The 22,175-nt window shown below is 46.8% G+C and overlaps 1 protein-coding gene across 4 annotated transcripts in view; it reads right to left on the reverse strand.

Annotated features, from left to right (window-relative positions):
• The window catches only part of OSBPL5 (oxysterol binding protein like 5), a 91,271-nt gene that overhangs the window by 13,861 nt on the left and 55,235 nt on the right, over positions 1-22,175 (reverse strand). For 2 of the 4 annotated variants that reach the window (XM_038764561.1, XM_038764562.1), the window contains 5 exons: positions 20,731-20,828; positions 15,454-15,543; positions 13,913-14,049; positions 6,297-6,479; positions 1,483-1,564 (listed from right to left, as the gene is read on the reverse strand). In XM_038764561.1, the coding sequence (XP_038620489.1) occupies positions 1,483-1,564; positions 6,297-6,479; positions 13,913-14,049; positions 15,454-15,543; positions 20,731-20,828 (590 nt within the window). Of the gene's footprint in view, positions 1-1,482; positions 1,565-6,296; positions 6,480-13,912; positions 14,050-15,453; positions 15,544-20,730; positions 20,829-22,175 lie in introns of those variants that run through there. The other 2 variants (XM_038764564.1, XM_038764563.1) reach the window with 2 other exon arrangements.

A 22,175-nucleotide genomic window follows, 5' to 3' on the forward strand; every position in this document is an offset into this window, starting at 1 on the left:
GCCTCCGTTCCCTCATCTGTAAAATGGGGATGAAGACTGGGAGCCCCACGTGGGACAACCTGATCACCTTGTAACCTCCCCAGCGCTTAGAGCAGTTCTTTGCACATAGTAAGCGCTTAACAAATGCCATCATTATCATTATCATTAGAATGGTGCTTTGGACATAGTAAGCGCTTAATAAATGCAATTATCATCATCATCATCAGCTGTGTGACTTTGGGCAAGTCAATTCACTTCTCTGGGCCTCAGTTCCCTCATCTGTAAAATGGGGATTAAGACTGTGAGCCCCAAGTGGGCCAACCTGATCACCTTGTAACCTCCCCAACACTTAGAGCAGTTCTTTGCACATAGTAAGCGCTTAACAAATGCCATCATTATCATTATCATTAGAATGGTGCTTTGGACATAGTAAGCACTTAATAAATGCCATTATCATCATCATCATCAATCGTATTTATTGAGTGCTTACTATGTGCAGAGCACTGTACTAAGCGCTTGGGAAGTACAAATTGGCAACATACAGAGACATCATCAGCTGTGTGACTTTGGGCGAGTCAATTCACTTCTCTGGGCCTCAGTTCCCTCATCTGTAAAATGGGGATGAAGACTGTGAGCCCCAAGTGGGCCAACCTGATCACCTTGTAACCTCCCCAGCGCTTAGAGCAGTTCTTTGCACATAGTAAGCGCCTAACAAATGCCATCATTATCATTATCATTAGAATGGTGCTTTGGACATAGTAAGCGCTTAATAAATGCCATTATCATCATCATCATCCATCGTATTTATTGAGCGCTTACTATGTGCAGAGCACTGTACTAAGCGCTTGGGAAGTACAAATTGGCAACATACAGAGACATCATCAGCTGTGTGACTTTGGGGAAGTCACTTCACTTCTCTGGGCCTCCGTGACCTCATCTGTAAAATGGGGATTAAGACTGTGAGCCCCCCGTGGGACAACCTGATCACCTTGTAACCTCCCCAGCGCTTAGAGCAGTGCTTTGCACATAGTAAGCGCTTAACAAATGCCACCATTATCATTAGAATGGTGCTTTGGACATAGTAAGCGCTTAATAAATGCCATTATCATCATCATCATCATCAGCCGTGTGACTTTGGGCAAGTCAATTCATCATCGATCGTATTTACTGAGCGCTTACCGTGTGCAGAGCACTGTACTAAGCGCTTGGGAAGTACAAAAAAGTACAATTCGCTTCTCTGGGCCTCCGTGACCTCATCGGTAAAATGGGGATGAAGACTGGGAGCCCCCCTGTGGGGCAACCTGATTACCTTGTAAACGCCCCAGCGCTTAGAACAGTGCTTTGCACATAGTAAGCGCTTAATAAATGCCATCATTATTATTATTATTATTATTATTAAGGGGGCTCAGAGGAAGGGGTCCCGCCTCAATCTAGGCCCACCCGTGATAGAGGAGAGGGGAAGGCCCAGGCCCACCCCCAGCCCGCCTGTCCGCCCTTGGCTACCTCGCCGGGTCTCCCCTCCGTCCGGAGAATCCCGTCCTTCTCGAACTGGTCGAAGTCGTTCCGGGGATCCCAAGGCCTCAGGCTGCGGGAGAGAGTCCGCCAGAGTGAGATGGAGACTCTTATTTATTATTACTCTATTTATTTATTCATTTATTTTATTTGTACATATCTATTCTATTTATTTTATTTTGTTCTCTGCCTCCCCCTTGTAGACTGGGAGCCCACTGTTGGGTAGGGACTGTCTCTAGATGTTACCAATTTGTACTTCCCAAGCGCTTAGTCCAGTGCTCTGCACACAGTAAGCGCTCAATAAATACGATCGATGATGATGATGATGATGATGATGATGATGGAGACGGAGCGGGACAGGGACGGTCAGAGTGAGCTAATAATAATCAATCCATCAATCGATCGATCATCTTTATTGAGCGCTTACTGTGTGCAGAGCACTGGACAGAGAGGCAGAGAGTCCGCCAGAGTGAGATGGAGACTCTCATTTATTATGACTCTATTTATTTATTCATTTATTTTATTTGTACATATCTATTCTATTTATTTTATTTTGTTCTCTGTCTCCCCCTTGTAGACTGGGAGCCCACTGTTGGGTAGGGGATGTCTCTATATGTTACCAATTTGTACTTTCCAAGCGCTTAGTCCAGTGCTCTGCACACAGTAAGCGCTCAATAAATACGATCGATGATGATGATGATGATGATGATGATGATGATGGAGACGGAGCGGGACAGGGACGGTCAGAGTGAGCTAATAATAATCAATCCATCAATCGATCGATCATCTTTATTGAGCTCTTACTGTGTGCAGAGCACTGGACAGAGAGGCAGAGAGTCCGCCAGAGTGAGATGGAGACTCTTATTTATTATTACTCTATTTATTTATTTGTTGATTTTATTTGTACATATCTATTCTATTTATTTTATTTTGTTCTCTGCCCCCCCCTTGTAGACTGTGAGCCCACTGTTGGGTAGGGACTGTCTCTAGATGTTACCAATTTGTACTTCCCAAGCGCTTAGTCCAGTGCTCTGCACACAGTAAGCGCTCAATAAATACGATTGATGATGATGATGATGATGATGATGATGGAGACGGAGCGGGACAGGGACGGTCAGAGTGAGCTAATAATAATCAATCCATCAATCAGTCGATCATCTTTATTGAGCGCTTACTGTGTGCAGAGCACTGGACAGAGAGGCAGAGAGTCCGCCAGAGTGAGATGGAGACTCTTATTTATTATTACTCTATTTATTTATTCATTTATTTATTTTATTTGTACATATCTATTCTATTTATTTTATTTTGTTCTCTGCCTCCCCCTTGTAGACCGTGAGCCCACTGTTGGGTAGGGACTGTCTCTATATGTTACCAATTTGTACTTCCCAAGCGCTTAGTCCAGTGCTCTGCACACAGTAAGCGCTCAATAAATACGATCGATGATGATGATGATGATGATGATGATGGAGACGGAGCGGGACAGGGACGGTCAGAGTGAGCTAATAATAATCAATCCATCAATCGATCGATCGTCTTTATTGAGCGCTTACTGTGTGCAGAGCACTGGACAGAGAGGCAGAGAGTCCGCCAGAGTGAGATGGAGACTCTCATTTATTATTACTCTATTTATTTATTCATTTATTTTATTTGTACATATCTATTCTATTTATTTTATTTTGTTCTCTGTCTCCCCCTTGTAGACCGGGAGCCCACTGTTGGGTAGGGACTGTCTCTAGATGTTACCAATTTGTACTTCCCAAGCGCTTAGTCCAGTGCTCTGCACACAGTAAGCGCTCAATAAATACGATTGATGATGATGATGATGATGATGACGATGGAGACGGAGCGGGACGGGGACGGTCAGAGTGAGCTAATAATAATCAATCCATCAATCAATCAGTCGATCGTCTTTATTGAGCGCTTACTGTGTGCAGAGCACTGGACAGAGAGGCAGAGAGTCCGCCAGAGTGAGATGGAGACTCTTATTTATTATTACTCTATTTATTTATTCATTTATTTTATTTGTACATATCTATTCTATTTATTTTATTTTGTTCTCTGCCTCCCCCTTGTAGACTGGGAGCCCACTGTTGGGTAGGGACTGTCTCTAGATGTTACCAATTTGTACTTCCCAAGCGCTTAGTCCAGTGCTCTGCACACAGTAAGCGCTCAATAAATACGATCGATGATGATGATGATGATGATGATGATGATGGAGACGGAGCGGGATGGGGACGGTCAGAGTGAGCTAATAATAATCAATCCATCAATCGATCGATCGTCTTTATTGAGCGCTTACTGTGTGCAGAGCACTGGACTAAGCGCTTGGGAAGTACAAGTTGGCAACATATAGAGACAAGAGACCCAAGAGGCAGTCCCTATCTCCGCGTCTCTCTGTGGGCCGGAAAATGTTGGTATTTGCTAAGCACTTACTAGGTGCCAAGCACTGTTCTAAGCGCTGGGGTAGATACACAACCTTAATCCCTATTTCACAGATGAGGGAACTGAGGCCCAGAGAAGTTTAGTAACCTGCCCAAAGTCACAAAGCTGATAAGTGGCGGAGCGGCGATTAGAACCCACGACCTCTGATTCCCAAGCCCGGGCTCTTTCCACTAATAATAATAATAATGTTGGTATTTGTTAAGCGCTTACTATGTGCAAAGCACTGTTCTAAGCGCTGGGGGGGATACAAGGTGATCAGGTGGTCCCACGTGGGCTCACAGTCTTAATCCCCATTTTACAGATGAGGGAGCTGAGGCACAGAGAAGTTAAGTGGCTTGCCCAAGGTCACACAGCTGACAATTGGCGGAGCCGGGATTTGAACCCATAATAATAATAATAATAATAATAATAATAATAATGGCATTTGTTAAGTGCTTACTATATGCAAAGCACTGTTCTAAGCGCTGGGGGGGATACAAGGTGATCAGGTGGTCCCACGTGGGCTCACGGTCTTAATCCCCATTTTACAGATGAGGGAACTGAGGCACAGAGAAGTTAAGTGGCTTGCCCAAGGTCACACAGCTGACAAGTGGCAGAGCAGGGATTTGAACCCACGACCTCTGACTCTAAAGCCCGGGCTCTTTCCACTATGCCCCGCTGCCTCCCTAGAGCTGCTTTCCCAAGAGCTTAGCACAGTGCTCTGCACACAGTAAGTGCTCAATTAATACCACTGATTGATTCAGTCCGATGAGACGCAGTGAGACAGAGAGACAGAGACAGTCAGGGAGACGATTAGAGCAAGGCCGACCCAGTTCATTCATTCATTCAATCGTATTTATTGAGCGCTTCCTGTGTGCGGAGCACTGTACTGAGCGCTTGGGAAGTCCAAGTCGGCAACATATAGAGGCGGTCCCTACCCAACAATGGGCTCACGGTCTAGAAGGGGGAGACAGACGACAAAACAAAACAAGTGGACGGGGGTCAAGGCGTCGGAACAAATTAAGCAATGATACCATGGGGAGAGAGGGAGAGCCAAGTATGGCATGGGGAAGCAGCGTGGCTCAGTGGAAAGAGCCCAGGCTTGGGAGTTAGAGGTCATGGGTTCAAATCCCGGCTCCGCCACTTGTCAGCTGTGTGACTTTGAGCCAGTCACTTCACTTTTCTGGGCCTCAGTTCCCTCATCTGGAAAATGGGGATGAAGACTGGGATCCCCCCGTGGGACAACCTGATCACCTTGTAACCTCCTCAGCGCTTAGAACAGAGCTCTGCACATAATAAGTGCTTAATAAATCCTCTCCCCCTACCCATATCCCCCCGCCCTACTCCCTTCCCCTCCCCACAGCCCCTGTATATATGTTTGTACAGATTTATTTTACTTGTACATATTTACTATTCTATTCACTTGGGAAGTCCAAGTTGGCAACATATAGAGATAGTCCCTACCCTACAGTGGGCTCACAGTCTAAAAGGGGGGAGACAGAGAACAAAACCAAACATACTAACAAAATAAAATAAATAGAATAGATATGGACAAGTAAAATAAATAAATAGAGTAATAAATCTGTACAAACATATATCCATATATACAGGTGCTGTGGGGAAGGGAAGGAGGTAAGATGGGGGGGATGGAGAGGGGGGCGAGGGGGAGAGGAAGGAAGGGGCTCAGTCTGGGAAGGCCTCCTGGAGGAGGTGAGCTCTCAGTAGGGCCTTGAAGGGAGGAAGAGAACTAGCTCTCTTACCCAACAGTAAGAGACCTAACCTCCCCAACAGCGGGCTCCCAATCTAGAAGGGGGAGACAGAGACAAAACCAAAACCAAACATATTAACCATATTAACATATTCTCCCCCTTTTAGACTGTGAGCCCACTGTTGGGTAGGGACCGTCTCTCTAGGTTGCCAATTTGTACTTCCCAAGCGCTTAGTCCAGTGCTCTGCACATAGTAAGCGCTCAATAAATACGATTGATGATGATAATAATAATAATAATAATGATAGCATTTATTAAGCGCTTACTATGTGCAAAGCACTGTTCTAAGCGCTGGGGGGTTACAAGGTGATCAGGTTGTCCCACGGGGGGCTCACAGTCTTCATCCCCATTTTACAGATGAGGGAACTGAGGCCCAGAGAAGTGAAGTGACTTGCCCAAAGTCACACAGCTGACAGTTGGAGGAGCCGGGATTTGAACCCACGACCTCTGACTCCAAAGCCCGGGCTCTTTCCACTGAGCCACGCTGCTTCTCTATAATGATGATGACGATGATGAACCAAGTAAAATAAACCGAATAAATACGCACCAATAAAACGGAGCCGTAAATTCATACCCAGATTAATACAAAAGTTCATACAAATGAATAAATTCATACTCCTCATATCTGTAGTGCCACTGGTGCGAAGAATCGTGGCAGAAGAGTCGAGGCCTCCAGTCCTCCCCGGAGGCGGCGGCGGCCCGGGCCCTGCTGCGCTGACCCTCCTCCAGCGCCAGTTTCTCCTGCGTGGCCGTCGCCTGGTCGCCCCTGCGGATGGCACTGGACACGTGTTGCCACAGCCTGCGGGGGGGGAGGAGGGAGCCTGCCTCAGTTTCCCATTCAGCCCCTCCGACAACGCAGTAATAATAATAACGATGATGGCGTTTATTAAGCGCTTACTATGTTCTAAGAGCTGGGGAGGTTACACGGTGATCAGGTTGTCCCACTTGGGGGCTCACAGTCTTCATCCCCATTTCCCAGATGAGGTCACTGAGGCCCAGAGAAGTGAAGTGGCCAAAGTCACCCAGCTGACCATATGTATATATGTTTGTGCATATTTATTACTCTATTTATCTTACTGGTACATATCTATTCTATTTATTTTATTTTGTTAGTCTGGTTTTGTTCTCTCTTATGTGTTGCCAGTTTGTACTTCCCAAGCACTTAGTACAGTGCTCTGCACATAGTAAGCGCTCAATAAATACGATTGATTGATTGATTGATTCTCTGTCTCCCCCTTTTAGACTGCGAGCCCGCTGTTGGGTAGGGACCGTCTCTATGTGTTGCCAGTTTGTACTTCCCAAGCGCTTAGTACAGTGCTCTGCACATAGTAAGCGCTCAATAAATACGATTGATTGATTGATTGATTCTCTGTCTCCCCCTTTTAGACTGCGAGCCCGCTGTTGGGTAGGGACCGTCTCTATGTGTTGCCAGTTTGTACTTCCCAAGCGCTTAGTCCAGTGCTCTGCACATAGTAAGCGCGCAATAAATACGATTGATGAGGATGATGATGATGAATAATAATAATGATGATGGCATTTATTAAGCGCTTACTATGTTCTAAGCGCTGGGGAGGTTACACGGTGATCAGGTTGTCCCGCTTGGGGGCTCACGGTCTTCATCCCCATTTCCCAGATGAGGTCACTGAGGCCCAGAGAAGTGAAGTGGCTAAAGTCACCCAGCTGACCATATGTATATATGTTTGTGCATATTTATTACTCTATTTATTTATCTTACTGGTACCTATCTATTCTATTTATTTTATTTTGTTAGTCTGGTTTTGTTCTCTGTCTCCCCCTTTTAGACTGCGAGCCCGCTGTTGGGTAGGGACCGTCTCTATGTGTTGCCAATTTGTACTTCCCAAGCGCTTAGTCCAGTGCTCTGCACATAGTAAGCGCTCAATAAATACGATTGATGATGATGATGATGATGATGAATAATAATAATGATGATGGCATTTATTAAGCGCTTACTATGTTCTAAGCGCTGGGGAGGTTACACGGTGATCAGGTTGTCCCGCTTGGGGGCTCACGGTCTTCATCCCCATTTCCCAGATGAGGTCACTGAGGCCCAGAGAAGTGAAGTGGCCAAAGTCACCCAGCTGACCATAGTATATATGTTTGTGCATATTTATTACTCTATTTATTTATCTTACTGGTACCTATCTATTCTATTTATTTTATTTTGTTAGTCTGGTTTTGTTCTCTGTCTCCCCCTTTTAGACTGCGAGCCCGCTGTTGGGTAGGGACCGTCTCTATGTGTTGCCAATTTGTACTTCCCAAGCGCTTAGTCCAGTGCTCTGCACATAGTAAGCGCTCAATAAATACGATTGATGATGATGATGATGATGAATAATAATAATGATGATGGCATTTATTAAGCGCTTACTATGTTCTAAGCGCTGGGGAGGTTACATGGTGATCAGGTTGTCCCACTTGGGGGCTCACGGTCTTCATCCCCGTTTTCCCGATGAGGTCACTGAGGCCCAGAGAAGTGAAGTGGCCAAAGTCACCCAGCTGACCATATGTATATATGTTTGTGCATATTTATTACTCTATTTATTTATTTATCTTACTGGTACCTATCTATTCTATTTATTTTATTTTGTTAGTATGTTTGGTTTCGTTCTCTGTTTCCCCCTTTTAGACTGTGAGCCCGCTGTTGGGTAGGGACTGTCTCTGTATGTTGCCAATTTGTACTTCCCAAGCGCTTAGTCCAGTGCTCTGCACATAGTAAGCGCTCAATAAATACGATTGATGATGATGATGATGATGATGAATAATAATGATGATGGCATTTATTAAGCGCTTACTATGTTCTAAGCGCTGGGGAGGTTGCACGGTGATCAGGTTGTCCCGCTTGGGGGCTCACGGTCTTCATCCCCATTTTCCCGATGAGGTCACTGAGGCCCAGAGAAGTGAAGTGGCCAAAGTCACCCAGCTGACCGTATGTATATATGCTTGTGCATATTTATTACTCTATTTATTTATCTTACTTGTACCTATCTATTCTATTTATTTTGTTTTGTTAGTCTGTTTGGTTTTGTTCTCTGTCTCCCCCTTCTAGACTGTGAGCCCGCTGTTGGGTAGGGACTGTCTCTCTGTGTTGCCAATTTGTACTTCCCAAGCGCTTAGTACAGTGCTCTGCACATAGTAAGCGCTCAATAAATACGATTGATGATGATGATGATGATGATTGGCGGAGCAGGGATTCGAACCCGTGACCTCTGACTCCAAAGCCCGGGCTCTTCCCACTGACCCACGAACGTACTTACTGGGCGCTTTCTGGGCACAGAGCACCGGACTGATGTGTCATGGGAAGCGGCGTGGCTCAGTGGAAAGAGCCCGGGCTTGGAAGTCAGAGGTCATAGGTTCAAATCCCGGCTCCGCCCATGGTCAGCTGGGTGACTTTGGGCAAGTCATTTCACTTCTCTGGGCCTCAGTTCCCTCATCTGGAAAATGGGGATTAAGACTGTGAGGCCCCCCGTGGGACAACCTGATCATCTTGTAACCTCCTCAGTGCTTAGAACAGTGCTTTGCACATAGTAAGCGCTTAATAAATGCCATTATTATTATTATTATTATTATCAGTCCCCCATCCCCATCCCCCCCCCCACCCTACCTCCTTCCCCTCCCCACAGCCCCTTTATATATGTTTGTACAGATTTATTTTACTTGGACATATTTACTATTCTATTTATTTTGTTAATGATGTGCATTTAGCTTTAATTCTATTTGTTCTGACGACTTGACGCCTGTCCACATATTTTGTTTTGTCGTCCGTCTCCCCCTTCTATCAATCAATCAATCAATCGTATTTATTGAGCGCTTACTATCATCATCATCATCATCAATCGTCTTTATTGAGCGCTTACTATGTGCAGAGCACTGTACTAAGCGCTTGGGAAGTACAAGTTGGCAACATATAGAGACGGTCCCTACCCGACAGTGGGCTCACAGTCTAAGAGAGGGAGACAGAGAACAAAACCAAACATACTAACAAAATAAAATGAGCCCGCTGTTGGGTAGGGACCGTCCCTATATGTTGCCGACTTGGACTCCCCAAGCGCTTAGTCCAGTGCTCTGCACACAGGAAGCGCTCAATAAATACGATTGAACGAATGAATGAATGAACGCGTCTATACATTGTTCCATCATATTATATTGAGAAGCAGCCTATTCATTCATTCAATCGTATTTATTGAGCGCTTACTGTGTGCAGAGCACTGGACTAAGCACTCCGGGCCTGGGAGTCGGAGGTCATGGGTTCTAATCCTGGCTCCGCCGCTTGTCAGCTGTGTGACCTTGGACAAGTCACTTCACTTCTCTGGGCCGCAGTTCCCTCATCGGTAAAATGGGGATTGAGACTGTGAGCCCCATGTGGGACAGGGACTGCGTCCAACTTGATTTTCTTGTGTCCTCCCCAGCGCTTTGTACAGTGCCTGGCATATAGTATTATTATTATTATCACTATTATCATCATCATCATCATCATCATCAATCGTACTTACTGAGCGCTTACTATGTGCAGAGCACTGGACTAAGCGCTTGGGAAGTACAAATTGGCAACATATAGAGACAGTCCCTACCCAACAGTGGGCTCACAGTCTAAAAGGGAGAGACAGAGAACAGAACCAAACGTACTAACAAAATAAAATAAATAGAATAGATATGTACAAATAAAATAAATAAATAAATAAATAGAGTAATAAATATGTACAAACATATATACATATTATTACTATTATTACTATTACTACTACTATTATTATTATTATTATTAGTAATAGTAATAATAATAATAATAATAATGATGACATTTATTAAGCGCTTACTATGTGCAAAGCGCTGTTCTAAGCGCTGGGGAGGTTACAAGGTGATCAGTTTGTCCCACGTGGGGCTCACACTCTTAATCCCCATTTTCCAGATGAGGGAACTGAGGCCCGGAGAAGTGAAGTGACTTGCCCAAAGTCACCCAGCTGACAATGGTAGTATAAGTATGATTATTATCCCAAGCTCTTTGTACAGTGCTTCACACACGATAAGCGCTCAATAAATACAATTAAATGAAAGGACGAATACTAAGAGCTTTGGAGAGTCCACTAGAACTAGAATCAATCAATCAATCAATCGTATTTATTGAGCGCTTACCGTGTGCAGAGCATTGGACTAAGCGCTTGGGAAGTACAAGTTGGCAACATAACTAGAAGCAGCGTGGCTCCTTGGAAAGAGCCCGGGCTTGGGAGTCAGAGGTCATGGGTTCAAATCCCGGCTCCGCCACTTGTCAGCTGGGTGACTTTGGGCAAGTCACATCACTTCTCTGAGCCTCTGTTACCTCATCTGGAAAATGGGGATGAAGACTGTGAACCCCCCCGTGGGACAACCTGATCACCTCGTATCTACCCCAATGCTTAGAACAGTGCTTTGCACTTACTAAGCATTTAACAAATGCCATTATTATATATTATTACATCATATTAATAATATTATATAATTAATAATTATATTAATTATGTTATTGTAATATTATAATTATATAATAAAAACAAATCTGGCCCCCAGCCCCACCCACTCCCCAATGAGGTCATGGCCGCCTCTGCCTGCCCCCCCGCTGACATCACCACCACTTTCATTCTGGGGATTCATTGAATGCCTACTGCCCAGAGCACTGTACTGGATACCTACTGTGTGAGCAGGGCACTGTACTGGACACCCCCAGTGTGCAGGGCATTGTTACGGGCACCTGCTCTATTCAGAGAACTGCACTGAGGACCTGTTATGGGCAGAGCACTCAGCGCTTTGAACAGCGCTTGGCACATAGTAAGCGCTTAACAAATACCATCATTATTATTATTATTAGGTGCTCAGTACGGCGCTGTATTCAGTAGGTTCAACCAAGGCTGGATGGGCTACCCTTGAGGGTGAGCAGTGTGACTTTGGGCAAGTCACTTCACTTCTCTGGGCCTCAGTGACCTCATCTGTAAAATGGGGATGAAGACTGTGAGCCCCCCGTGGGACAACCTGATCACCTTGTCTTCCCCCCCAGAGCTTAGAACAGTGCTTGGCACATAGTAAGCGCTTAACGAATACCATCATTATTATTATTAGGTGCCCAGTACGGCGCTCTATTCAGTAGGTTCAACCAAGGCTGGATGGGCTACCCTTGAGGGTGAGCAGTGTGACTTTGGGCAAGTCACTTTGCTTCTCTGGGCCTCAGTTCCCTCATCTGTAAAATGGGGATGAAGACTGTGAGCCCCCCTTGGGACAACCTGATCACCTTGTATTCCCCCCCCCACCGCCCCCCCAGAGCTTAGAACAGTGCTTGGCACATAGTAAGCGCTTAACGAATACCATCATTATTATTGTTAGGCGCTCAGTACGATGCTCTATTCAGTAGGTTCAACCAAGGCTGGATGGGCTACCCTTGAGGGTGAGCAGGGTGACTTTGGGCAAGTCACTTCACTTCTCTGGGCCTCAGTTCCCTCATCTGGAAAATGGGGATGAAGACGGTGAGCCCTCCGTGGGACAAACTGACCACCTTGTATTCCCCCCCAGAGCTTAGAACAGTGCTTGGCACATAGTAAGCGCTTAACGAATATCATCATTATTATTATTAGGTGCTCAGTACGGCGCTCTATTCAGTAGGTTCAACCAAGGCTGGATGGGCTACCATTGAGGGTGAGCAGAGTGACTTTGGGCAAGTCACTTCGCTTCTCTGTGCCTCAGTTCCCTCGTCTGTAAAATGGGGATGAAGACTGTGAGCCCCCCTGTGGGACAACCTGGTCACTTTGTAACCTCCCCAGCGCTTAGAACAGTGCTTGGCACATAGTAAGCGCTTAACAAATACCATCATTATTATTATTAGGTGCTCAGTACGGCGCTCTATTCAGTAGGTTCAACCAAGGCTGGATGGGCTACCTTTGAGGGTGAGCAGAGTGACTTTGGGCAAGTCACTTCGCTTCTCTGTGCCTCAGTTCCCTCGTCTGGAAAATGGGGATGAAGACGGTGAGCCCTCCGTGGGACAAACTGACCACCTTGTATTCCCCCCCAGAGCTTAGAACAGTGCTTGGCACATAGTAAGCGCTTAACGAATACCATCATTATTATTATTAGGTGCTCAGTACGGCGCTCAATTCAGTAGGTTCAACCAGGGCTGGGGATGACCAGGATGGGCTACCCTTGAGGGTGAGCAGTGTGACTTTGGGCAAGTCACTTCGCTTCTCTGGGCCTCAGTTCCCTCGTCTGGAAAATATGTATATATGTTATATATATGTTATATATGTATATATGTTTGTACAGATTTGTTACTCTATTTATTTATTTATTTATTTTACTTGTGCATATAGATTCTATTTATTTTATTTTGTTAGTATGTTTGGTTTTGTTCTCTGTCTCCCCCTTTTAGACTGTGAGCCCCCGGTTGGGTGGGGACTGTCTCTATATGTTGCCAATTTGTACTTCCCAAGCGCTTAGTACAGTGCTCTGCCCGCAGTAAGCGCTCAATAAATACGGTTGATGATATTGATGATGATGATGATGAAAATGGGGATGAAGACTGTGAGCCCCCCCCCCCACCCCCACCCCCGTGGGACAACCTGATCACTTTGTAACCTCCCCGGCGCATAGAACAGTGCTTTGCACATAATAATGATAATAATAATGGCATTTATTAAGCGCCCACTAGACTTACTATAAGTATACTACGTTTACATAGTAAGCGCTCAATAAATTGTCAATCAATCGTATTTACTGAGCGCTTACTGTGTGCAGAGCACCGTACTAAGCGCTTGGGGAGTCCAAGCTGGCCACATCTAGAGACGGTCCCTACCCAACGGTGGGCTCACGGTCTAGAAGGGGGAGATGGAGAACCAAACCAAACCTATTCACAAAATAGAATAGATATGTACAAGCAGTATTTCACTTCTCCGGGCCTCAGTTCCCTCATCTGTAAAATGGGGATTAAAGACTGTGAGCCCCCCCGTGGGACAGCCTGATCACCTTGTAACCTCCCCAGCGCTTAGAACAGTGCTCTGCACATAGTAAGCGCTTAATAAATGCCGTCATCATCACCATGCCCAGCCTCATCCGGAGGCAGAGAGGGGCCGTCCAGCAAGTGTGCCCCGCTCTCATTTCCCTCATCTGTAAGCGCTCCATAAATGCCATTATTATTATTATTATTATTATTATTATTATTATTAGGATAGGAGTTGGGGTCAGGGGTCAGGCCGCGTGAACCTCTCGGACTCCAGCTCCGCCTGCTCCTCCAACAGCACGGTGTGGCGCTTCAGCCTCTGCCTCCGGACCGCTCCGGTCGGATTCCAGAAAACGTCGGTGATCCCGTCTGTCTGGTCCTGGATCAGTACTTCCCCATCCTGAGGCGGGGAACACCGGGGCCCACCGTCGGGACCGCACTCAAGGCCGGCGGGGCGCCTACTGAGGGCAGGGCACTGTACTAAACGCTTGGGAGAGGGGCGATTTCTCCCGCGGCCCGAAGCTTCAGGAGGGGGGAAACTGAGGGGAAAGCGGGTGGGCCAGGAGGGATGCCTTGCTAGAGGAAGCAGCGTGGCTCAGTGGAAAGAGCCCGGGCTTTGGGGTCAGAGGTCACGGGTTCAAATCCCCGCTCCGCCAAAGGTCAGCTGTGGGACTTTGGGCAATCAATCAATCGTATTGAGCGCTTACTGTGTGCAGAGCACCGTACTAAGCGCTTGGGAAGTCCAAGCTGGCAACATCTAGAGACGGTCCCCACCCAACAGTCTAGAAGGGGGAGACAGAGAACAAAACCAAACATATTCACAAAATAGAATAGATACGTACAAGGAGTATTTCACTTCTCCGGGCCTCAGTTCTCTCATCTGTAAAATGGGGATTAAAGACGGTGAGCCCCCCCGTGGGACAGCCTGATCACCTTGTAACCTCCCCAGCGCTAAGAACAGCGCTCTGCACATAGTAAGCGCTTAATAAATGCCGTCATCATCACCACGCCCAGCCTCATTAGGAGGCGGAGAGGGGCCGTCCAGCAAGTGTGCCCTGCTCTCAGTTACCACCCCAACCGACTTCAGGCTGTGGAGACAAAGTGGGCAGTGGGCAGTGTATATATGTATATTTGTTTGTACATATTTATTACTCTATTTATTGATTTTACCTTTTCATAACTATTCTATTTATTTTATTTCGTTAGTATGTTTGGTTTTGTTCTCTGTCTCCCCCTTTTAGGCTGTCTATTCTATCATCATCATCATCATCATCATCAATCGTATTTACTGAGCGCTTACTATGTGCAGAGCACTGTACTAAGCGCTTGGGAAGTACAAATTGGCAACATATAGAGACAGTCCCTACCCAACAGTGGGCTCACAGTCTAAAAGGATAATAGATAATATTTATCTATTCTATTTATTTATTTATTTATTTTATTTTGTCAGTATGTTTGGTTTTGTTCTCTGTCTCCCCCTTTTAGACCGTGAGCCCACTGTTGGGTAGGGACCGTCTCTCTATGTTGCCAACTTGGACTTCCCAAGCGCTTAGTCCAGTGCTCTGCACACAGTAAGCGCTCGATAAATACGATCGATTGATTGATTGATTGGGCAGGGGTTTCCTCGCCCCTTTTTCTGGGGGTGTTGCTGGGCCCTGAATGCCAGGCTTGGAGTTGGGGGGCTGGAGAGGCCCTGGTGACCCCAGGGGTCGGGCCCGGACTGGGTTGGGGTTGGGGTGGGGGGTCCAGACCAGGGGAAACTGAGGAAGGAGGGATGGGGGGCCGGACGGAGACGCTCGGTTACCCAGTGGCCGTAGAGGATGGCCAGCACCTCGTCGCCGGACTTGATCTTCCCGGAGATTTGATTGAGGCTCGAGTCGCCGCCGAAGAAGGGCTATGGGAGAAGCGGGGCTCCTGTCATCATCATCATCATCAATCGTATTTATTGAGCGCTTACTCTGTGCAGAGCACTGGACTAAGCGCTTGGGAAGTCCAAGTTGGCAACATATAGAGACGAGCCCTACCCAACAGTGGGCTCACAGCCTAGAAGGGGGAGACAGAGAACAAAACCAAACATACTAACAAAATAAAATAAATAAATAGAATAGATATGTCCACCCGGCTGGACTGGAAAATGGGTCGAAGGGGTGGACCGGAGCCCCCGACGCTGCCCTCCGGACACCAGTGTCCCTGGGCTCGGGGAACACAGCCCTCCGGCCTGGGGGGTCTCTAATAATCATAATAATAATAATTTTGGTATTTGTTAAGCACTTACTACCAATCAATCAATCAATCGTATTTATTGAGCGCTTACTGTGGCTCAGTGGAAAGAGCCCGGGCTTTGGAGTCAGAGGTCATGGGTTCGAATCCCAGCTCCGCCACATGTCTGCTGTGTGACCTTGGGCAAGTCACTTAACTTCTCTGAGCCTCAGTTCCCTCATCTGGAAAATGGGGATTAAGACTGTGAGCCCCACGTGGGGCAACCTGATCACTTTGTAGCCCCCACCCCCCAGCGCTTAGAACAGTGCTTTGCACATAGTAAGCATTTAACAAATGCCAGCATTTTGAGAAGCAGCGTGGCTCAGTGGAAAGAGGACGGGCTTGGGAGTCAGAGGTCGTGGGTTCTAATCCCGGATCCGCCATTTGTCAGCTGTGTGACTTTGGGCAAATCACTTAACTTCTCTGGGCCTCAGTTCCCTCATCTGTAAAATGGGGATTAAGACGTGAGCCCCGCGTGGGGCAACCTGATCACTTTGTACCCCCACCCCCCCAGCGCTTAGAACAGTGCTTTGCACATAGTAAGCGCTTAACAAATGCCAACATTTTGAGAAGCAGCGTGGCTCAGTGGAAAGAGCGAGGGCTTGGGAGTCAGAGGTCGTGGGTTCTAATCCCGGATCCGCCATTTGTCAGCTGTGTGACTTTGGGCAAATCACTTCACTTCTCTGGGCCTCAGTTCCCTCATCTGTAAAATGGGGATTAAGACTGTGAGCCCCCCGTGGGACAACCTGATCACCTTGTAACCTCCCCAGCGCTTAGAACAGTGCTTTGCACATAGCAAGTGCTTAATAAATGCCATTATCATCATCATTACTAAGCGCTTGGGAAGTCCAAGTTGGCAACATATAGAGACGGTCCCTACCCAACAGTGGGCTCACAGTCTAGAACGTAGCGACTAGAGCCCGGGCCTGGGAGTTCAAAGGGCGTGGGTTCTAATCCCAGCACCGCCGCGTGTCGGCTGAGTGACTTTAGGCAAGTCACTTCACTTCTCTGTGCCTCAGTTCCCTCATCTGGAAAATAGGGATGAAGACGGTGAGCCCCACGTGGGACAACCTGATCGCCTTGTATCTACCCCAGCACTTAGAACAGTGCTTGGTGCATAGTAAGCGCTTAACAATAACAATAATAATGATGGTATTTGTTAAGCGCTTACTATGTGCAAAGCGCTGTTCTAAGCGCTGGGGAGGATACAAGGCGATCAGGTTGTCCCCCATGGGGCTCACAGTCTTCATCCCCATTTTCCAGATGAGGTAACTGAGGCCCGGAGAAGTGAAGTGACTTGCCCAAAGTCACACAGCTGACAATGGGCGGAGCAGGGATTTGAACCCATGACCTCTGACTCCAAAGCCCGGGATCTTTTCCACTGAGCCAAGCTGCTTCTCTAAAGCAATTCTACTGTCGGCTCTGTTGCTCATACTTTTTTTATTTCTTTCAGAATCTTCCAGTTTGGAAAGGAAAGCCAGCCCACCCCGGGTGGGACTCGAACCCACAATCCCTGGCTTAGGAGGCCAGTGCCTTATCCTTTAGACCATAATGGCATTTATTAAGCGCTTACTATGTGCCAAGCGCTGTTCTAAGCGCTGGGGAGGTTACAAGGTGATCAAGTTTTCCCCCGTGGGGCTCACAGTCCTCATCCCCATTTTACAGATGAGGGAACTGGGTAGCAGCGTGGCTCAGTGGAAAGAGCCCGGGCTTTGGAGTCAGACATCGTGGGTTCGAATCCCGGCTCCGCCACATGTCTGCTGTGTGACCTTGGTTAAGGCACTTCACTTCTCTGAGCCTCAGTTCCCTCATCTGTAAAATGGGGATTAAGACTGTGAGCCCCCCGTGGGACAACGTGATCACCTTGTATCCTCCCCCCAGCGCTTAGAACAGGGCTTTGCACATAGTAAGCGCTTAACAGATGCCATCATTATTATTATTATTATTAACTGAGGCCCAGAGAAGTGAAGTGACTTGCCCAAAGTCACACAGCTAACAAGTGGCGGAGTCAGAATTTGAACCCATGACCTCTGAGTCCCAAGCCCGGGCTCTTTCCACTGAGCCACGCTGCTTCTCTATTCATTCACTCGATCATATTTATTGAGCGCTTACTGTGTGCAGAGCCCTGGACTAAGCGCTTGGGAAGTACAAATCGGCAACTCCAAGGCCTGTGCTCATTCATTCATTCATTCATTCATTCATTCAATCGTATTTATTGAGCACTTACTGTGTGCAGAGCACTGGACTAAGCGCTTGGGAAGTACAAATCGGCAACTCCAAGGCCTGTGCTCATTCATTCATTCATTCATTCATTCAATCGTATTTATTGAGCGCTTACTGTGTGCAGAGCACTGGACTAAGCGCTTGGGAAGTACAAATCGGCAACTCCAAGGCCCGTGCTCATTCATTCATTCATTCATTCATTCAATCGTATTTATTGAGCGCTTACTGTGTGCAGAGCACTGTACTAAGCACTTGGGAAGTTCAAGCTGGCAACATATAGAGACGGTCCCTACCCAACAACGGGCTCACAGTCTGAACATATGGATTGACTAAGAGAGATCAGTCGAGGATAATGCCAAGGTTACAGGTCTGAGAGATAGGGGGAGGATAGTAGTATTGTCTACAGCGGTGGGAAAGACAGGGGAGGAGTCATATCTATTCTATTTATTTTATTTTGTTAATGTTTGGTTTCGTTGTCTGTCTCCCCCTTCTAGACTGTGAGCCCGCTGTCGGGTAGGGACTGTCTCTAGATGCTGCCAACTTGGACTTCCCAAGCGCTTAGTCCAGTGCTCTGCACACAGTAAGCGCTCAATAAATGCGATTGATTGATTGAATGATTGATTGACTTCTGTATTGAGCATATTTAATTTGAGGTGTCAGGAGAACATCCAGATCAGAGATATAACAAAGGCAGAGGGAATGGGAGACTTCTTCAAAGGAGAGACGTCGGGGCTGGAGAGGGGATTTTGAAATCAATTAATCAATCAATCAATCAATCGTATTTATTGAGCGCTTACTGTGTGCGGAGCACTGTACTAAGCGCTTGGGAAGTCCAAGGTGGCAACATATAGAGACGGTCCCTACCCAACAGTGGGCTTCCAGTCTAGAAATCAACCGTCACATGCAACTTTCTTTGATTGAGGCTTGATTGATTCTCTGGACTGTCAGCTCACTGTGGGCAGGGAATGTCACTGTTTATTGTGGCACTGTACTCTCCCAAGCGCTTAGTACAGTGTTCGGCACACAGTAAGTGCTCAATAAATACGACTGACCGATTGGGCCTGGCCTCCGGAGACCCGGGACTCCTGCTGGGAGCCTTAGTCCAGTGCTCTGCACACAGTAAGCGCTCAATCATCATCATCATCAATCGTATTTATTGAGCACTTACTGTGTGCAGAGCACTGTACTAAGCGCTTGGGAAGTACAAACTGGCAACATATAGAGACGGTCCCTACCCAACAGTGGGCTCACAGCCAATAAATACGATTGATTGATTGCTGGATGACCAGCTAGCTGACCTAACCCCTGGGCCTCAAAGTGGAAAGAGCACAGCTTGGGAATCAGAGGACCTGGGTTCAAATCCCGCTCCGCCACTTGTCTGCTGTGTGACCTTGGGCAAGTCACTTCACTTCTCCGGGCCTCAGTTCCCTCGTCTGCAAGATGAGGATTCAACCCTTATTCCCCACTTGGACCGTGAACCTACTTATCTTGCATCTACCCCTGCGCTTAGTACAGTGCTTAGCACTTTCAGAGAAGCAGCGTGGCTCAATGGAAAGAGCCCGGGCTTGGGAGTCAGAGGTCATGGGTTCAAATCTCGGTCCCGCCAACTGTCAGCTGGGTGACTTTGGGCAAGTCACTTCGCTTCTCTGGGCCTCAGTTGCCTCATCTGTAAAACGGGGACTAAGATTGTGTGCCCCACATGGGACAATGTGATCACCTTCATCATCATCATCAATCGTATTTATTGAGCGCTTACTGTGTGCAGAGCACTGTACTAAGCGCTTGGGAAGTACAAGTTGGCAACAACTTGTACCTCCCCCGCACTGAGACAGTGCTTTGCAAAAGGAAGCGCTTAACAAATACCAAAATTATTATTATTATAATATAGTATTATATATACTATAGACTGTTTTAGACTGTCCCCCTTTTCCCCCTTTCAGACTGTGAGCCCACTGTTGGGTAGGGACTGTCTCTATATGTTGCCAATTTGTAATAATGATGATGGCATTTATTAAGTGCTTACTATGTGCAAAGCACTGTTCTAAGCGCTGGGGAGGTTACAAGGTGGTCAGGTTGTCCCACGGGGGGCTCACAGTCTTCATCCCCATTTTCCAGATGAGGGAACTGAGGCCCGGGGAAGTGAAGTGACTTGCCCAAAGTCACACAGCTAAGTGGCGGAGCCGGGATTTGAACCCATGACCTCCGCCTCCAGAGCCCGTACTCTTTCCACTGAGCCACGCTGCTTCTCTGTTTGTACTTTGTAATTTGTACTTTGTACTTTGTTTGGAATTTGTACTTCCCAAGCGCTGAGTACAGTGCTCTGCACATAGTGAGCGCTCAATAAATACGACTGATGATGATGATGATGCTATAATATATTATATTATATATAAGATTATATTATATATAATATTATAATATAATATAATGCTATTATTATTATAACCGTGTATCTACCCCAGCGCTTGCAACGGTGCTGGGCATCTAGTGAGAGCTTAGCAAATATTAATTATCATTATCATTATCATCATTATTTTAATTATTGGCACCGGGGCTCTGGGGGGCAATGGGCCTTCATGGGGGGCACGGGAGGGGTTACCTTGAGTTTGAATTCCAGCTCGGCCTGGTAGTTGTTCTTTGCGCAGCTGATGGTCACCTTGCCCCCGAGCTCCATGGTCATGGTTCCGTACAGGATGCCTGGAAAGGGGCAGCATTGGTGGGATGTGTACAGAAGCACCAATAAATTTGTACATATTTATTACTCTATTTATTTATTTATTTATTTATTTATTTATTTATTTATTTATTTATTATTTTACTTGTACCTATCTATTCTATTTTATTTTGTTAGTCCGTTTGGTTTTGTTCTCCGTCTCCCCCTTTTAGACTGTGAGCCCACTATTGGGTAGGGACTGTATCTATATGGTGCCAACTTGGACTTCCCAAGCGCTTAGTCCAGTGCTCTGCACATAGTAAGTGCTCAATAAATACGATTGGTGATGATGATGATGTGAGCCCACTGTTGGGTAGGGACTGTCTCTGTATGTTGCCAACTTGGACTTCCCAAGCGCTTAGTCCAGTGCTCTGCACACAGTCAGCGCTCAATAAATACGATTGATTGATTGATTGATTGATTGGGATGGGCAGGGCTGGGGGGGAGGATTTGGTGGTCCCCACCCCAACTAAATACCCTGCTTTCTTTTCCCTCCTTCCGCTGGGGAAGCAGCGGAAAGAAGCCGGGCTTTGGAGTCAGAAGTCATGGGTTCAGATCCCACTCCGCCAACCGTCACCTGGGCAACTTTGGGCAAGTCGCTTCACTTCTCTGGGCCTCACTGACCTCATCTGGAAAATGGGGATGAAGACTGGGAGCCCCCCGTGGGACAACCTGATCACCTTGTAACCACCCCAGCGCTTAGAACAGTGTTTTGCGCATAGTCAGAGCTTAATAAATATACGTTTGTACGTATTTATTACTCTATCTTATTTGTACATATTTATTCTATTTATTTTATTTTTTTAATATGTTTTGTTTTGTTGTCTGTCTCCCCCTTCTAGACTGTGAGCCCGCTGTCGGGTAGGGACCGTCTCTAGATGTTGCCAACTTGGACTTCCCAAGCGCTTAGTCCGGTGCTCTGCACACGGTAAGCGCTCAATAAGTGCTCGAGTAAGTGCTCGAGAAGCAGCGTGGCTCAGTGGAAAGAGCCACGGGCTTTGGAGTCAGAGGTCATGGGTTCAAATCCCGGTTCTGCCACTTGTCAGCTGTGTGACTCTGGGCAAGTCACTTCACTTTATTTTGTTAGTATGTTTGGTTTTGTTCTCCGTCTCCCCCTTTTAGACTGCGAGCCCACTGTTGGGTAGGGACTGTCTCTATATGTTGCCGACTTGGACTTCCCAAGCGCTTAGTACAGTGCTCTGCACACAGTAAGCACTCAATAAATACGATTGATTGATTGATTGATTGATTGACCTCTGACTCCAAAGCCCGGGCTCTTTCCACTGAGCCACGCTGCTTCTCTCTAGCCACTACTGCTTCACATGCTGCTT

Source organism: Tachyglossus aculeatus, chromosome 22 (genome assembly GCF_015852505.1).
Source record: "Tachyglossus aculeatus isolate mTacAcu1 chromosome 22, mTacAcu1.pri, whole genome shotgun sequence".
NCBI classification, from domain to species: Eukaryota; Metazoa; Chordata; class Mammalia; order Monotremata; family Tachyglossidae; genus Tachyglossus; species Tachyglossus aculeatus.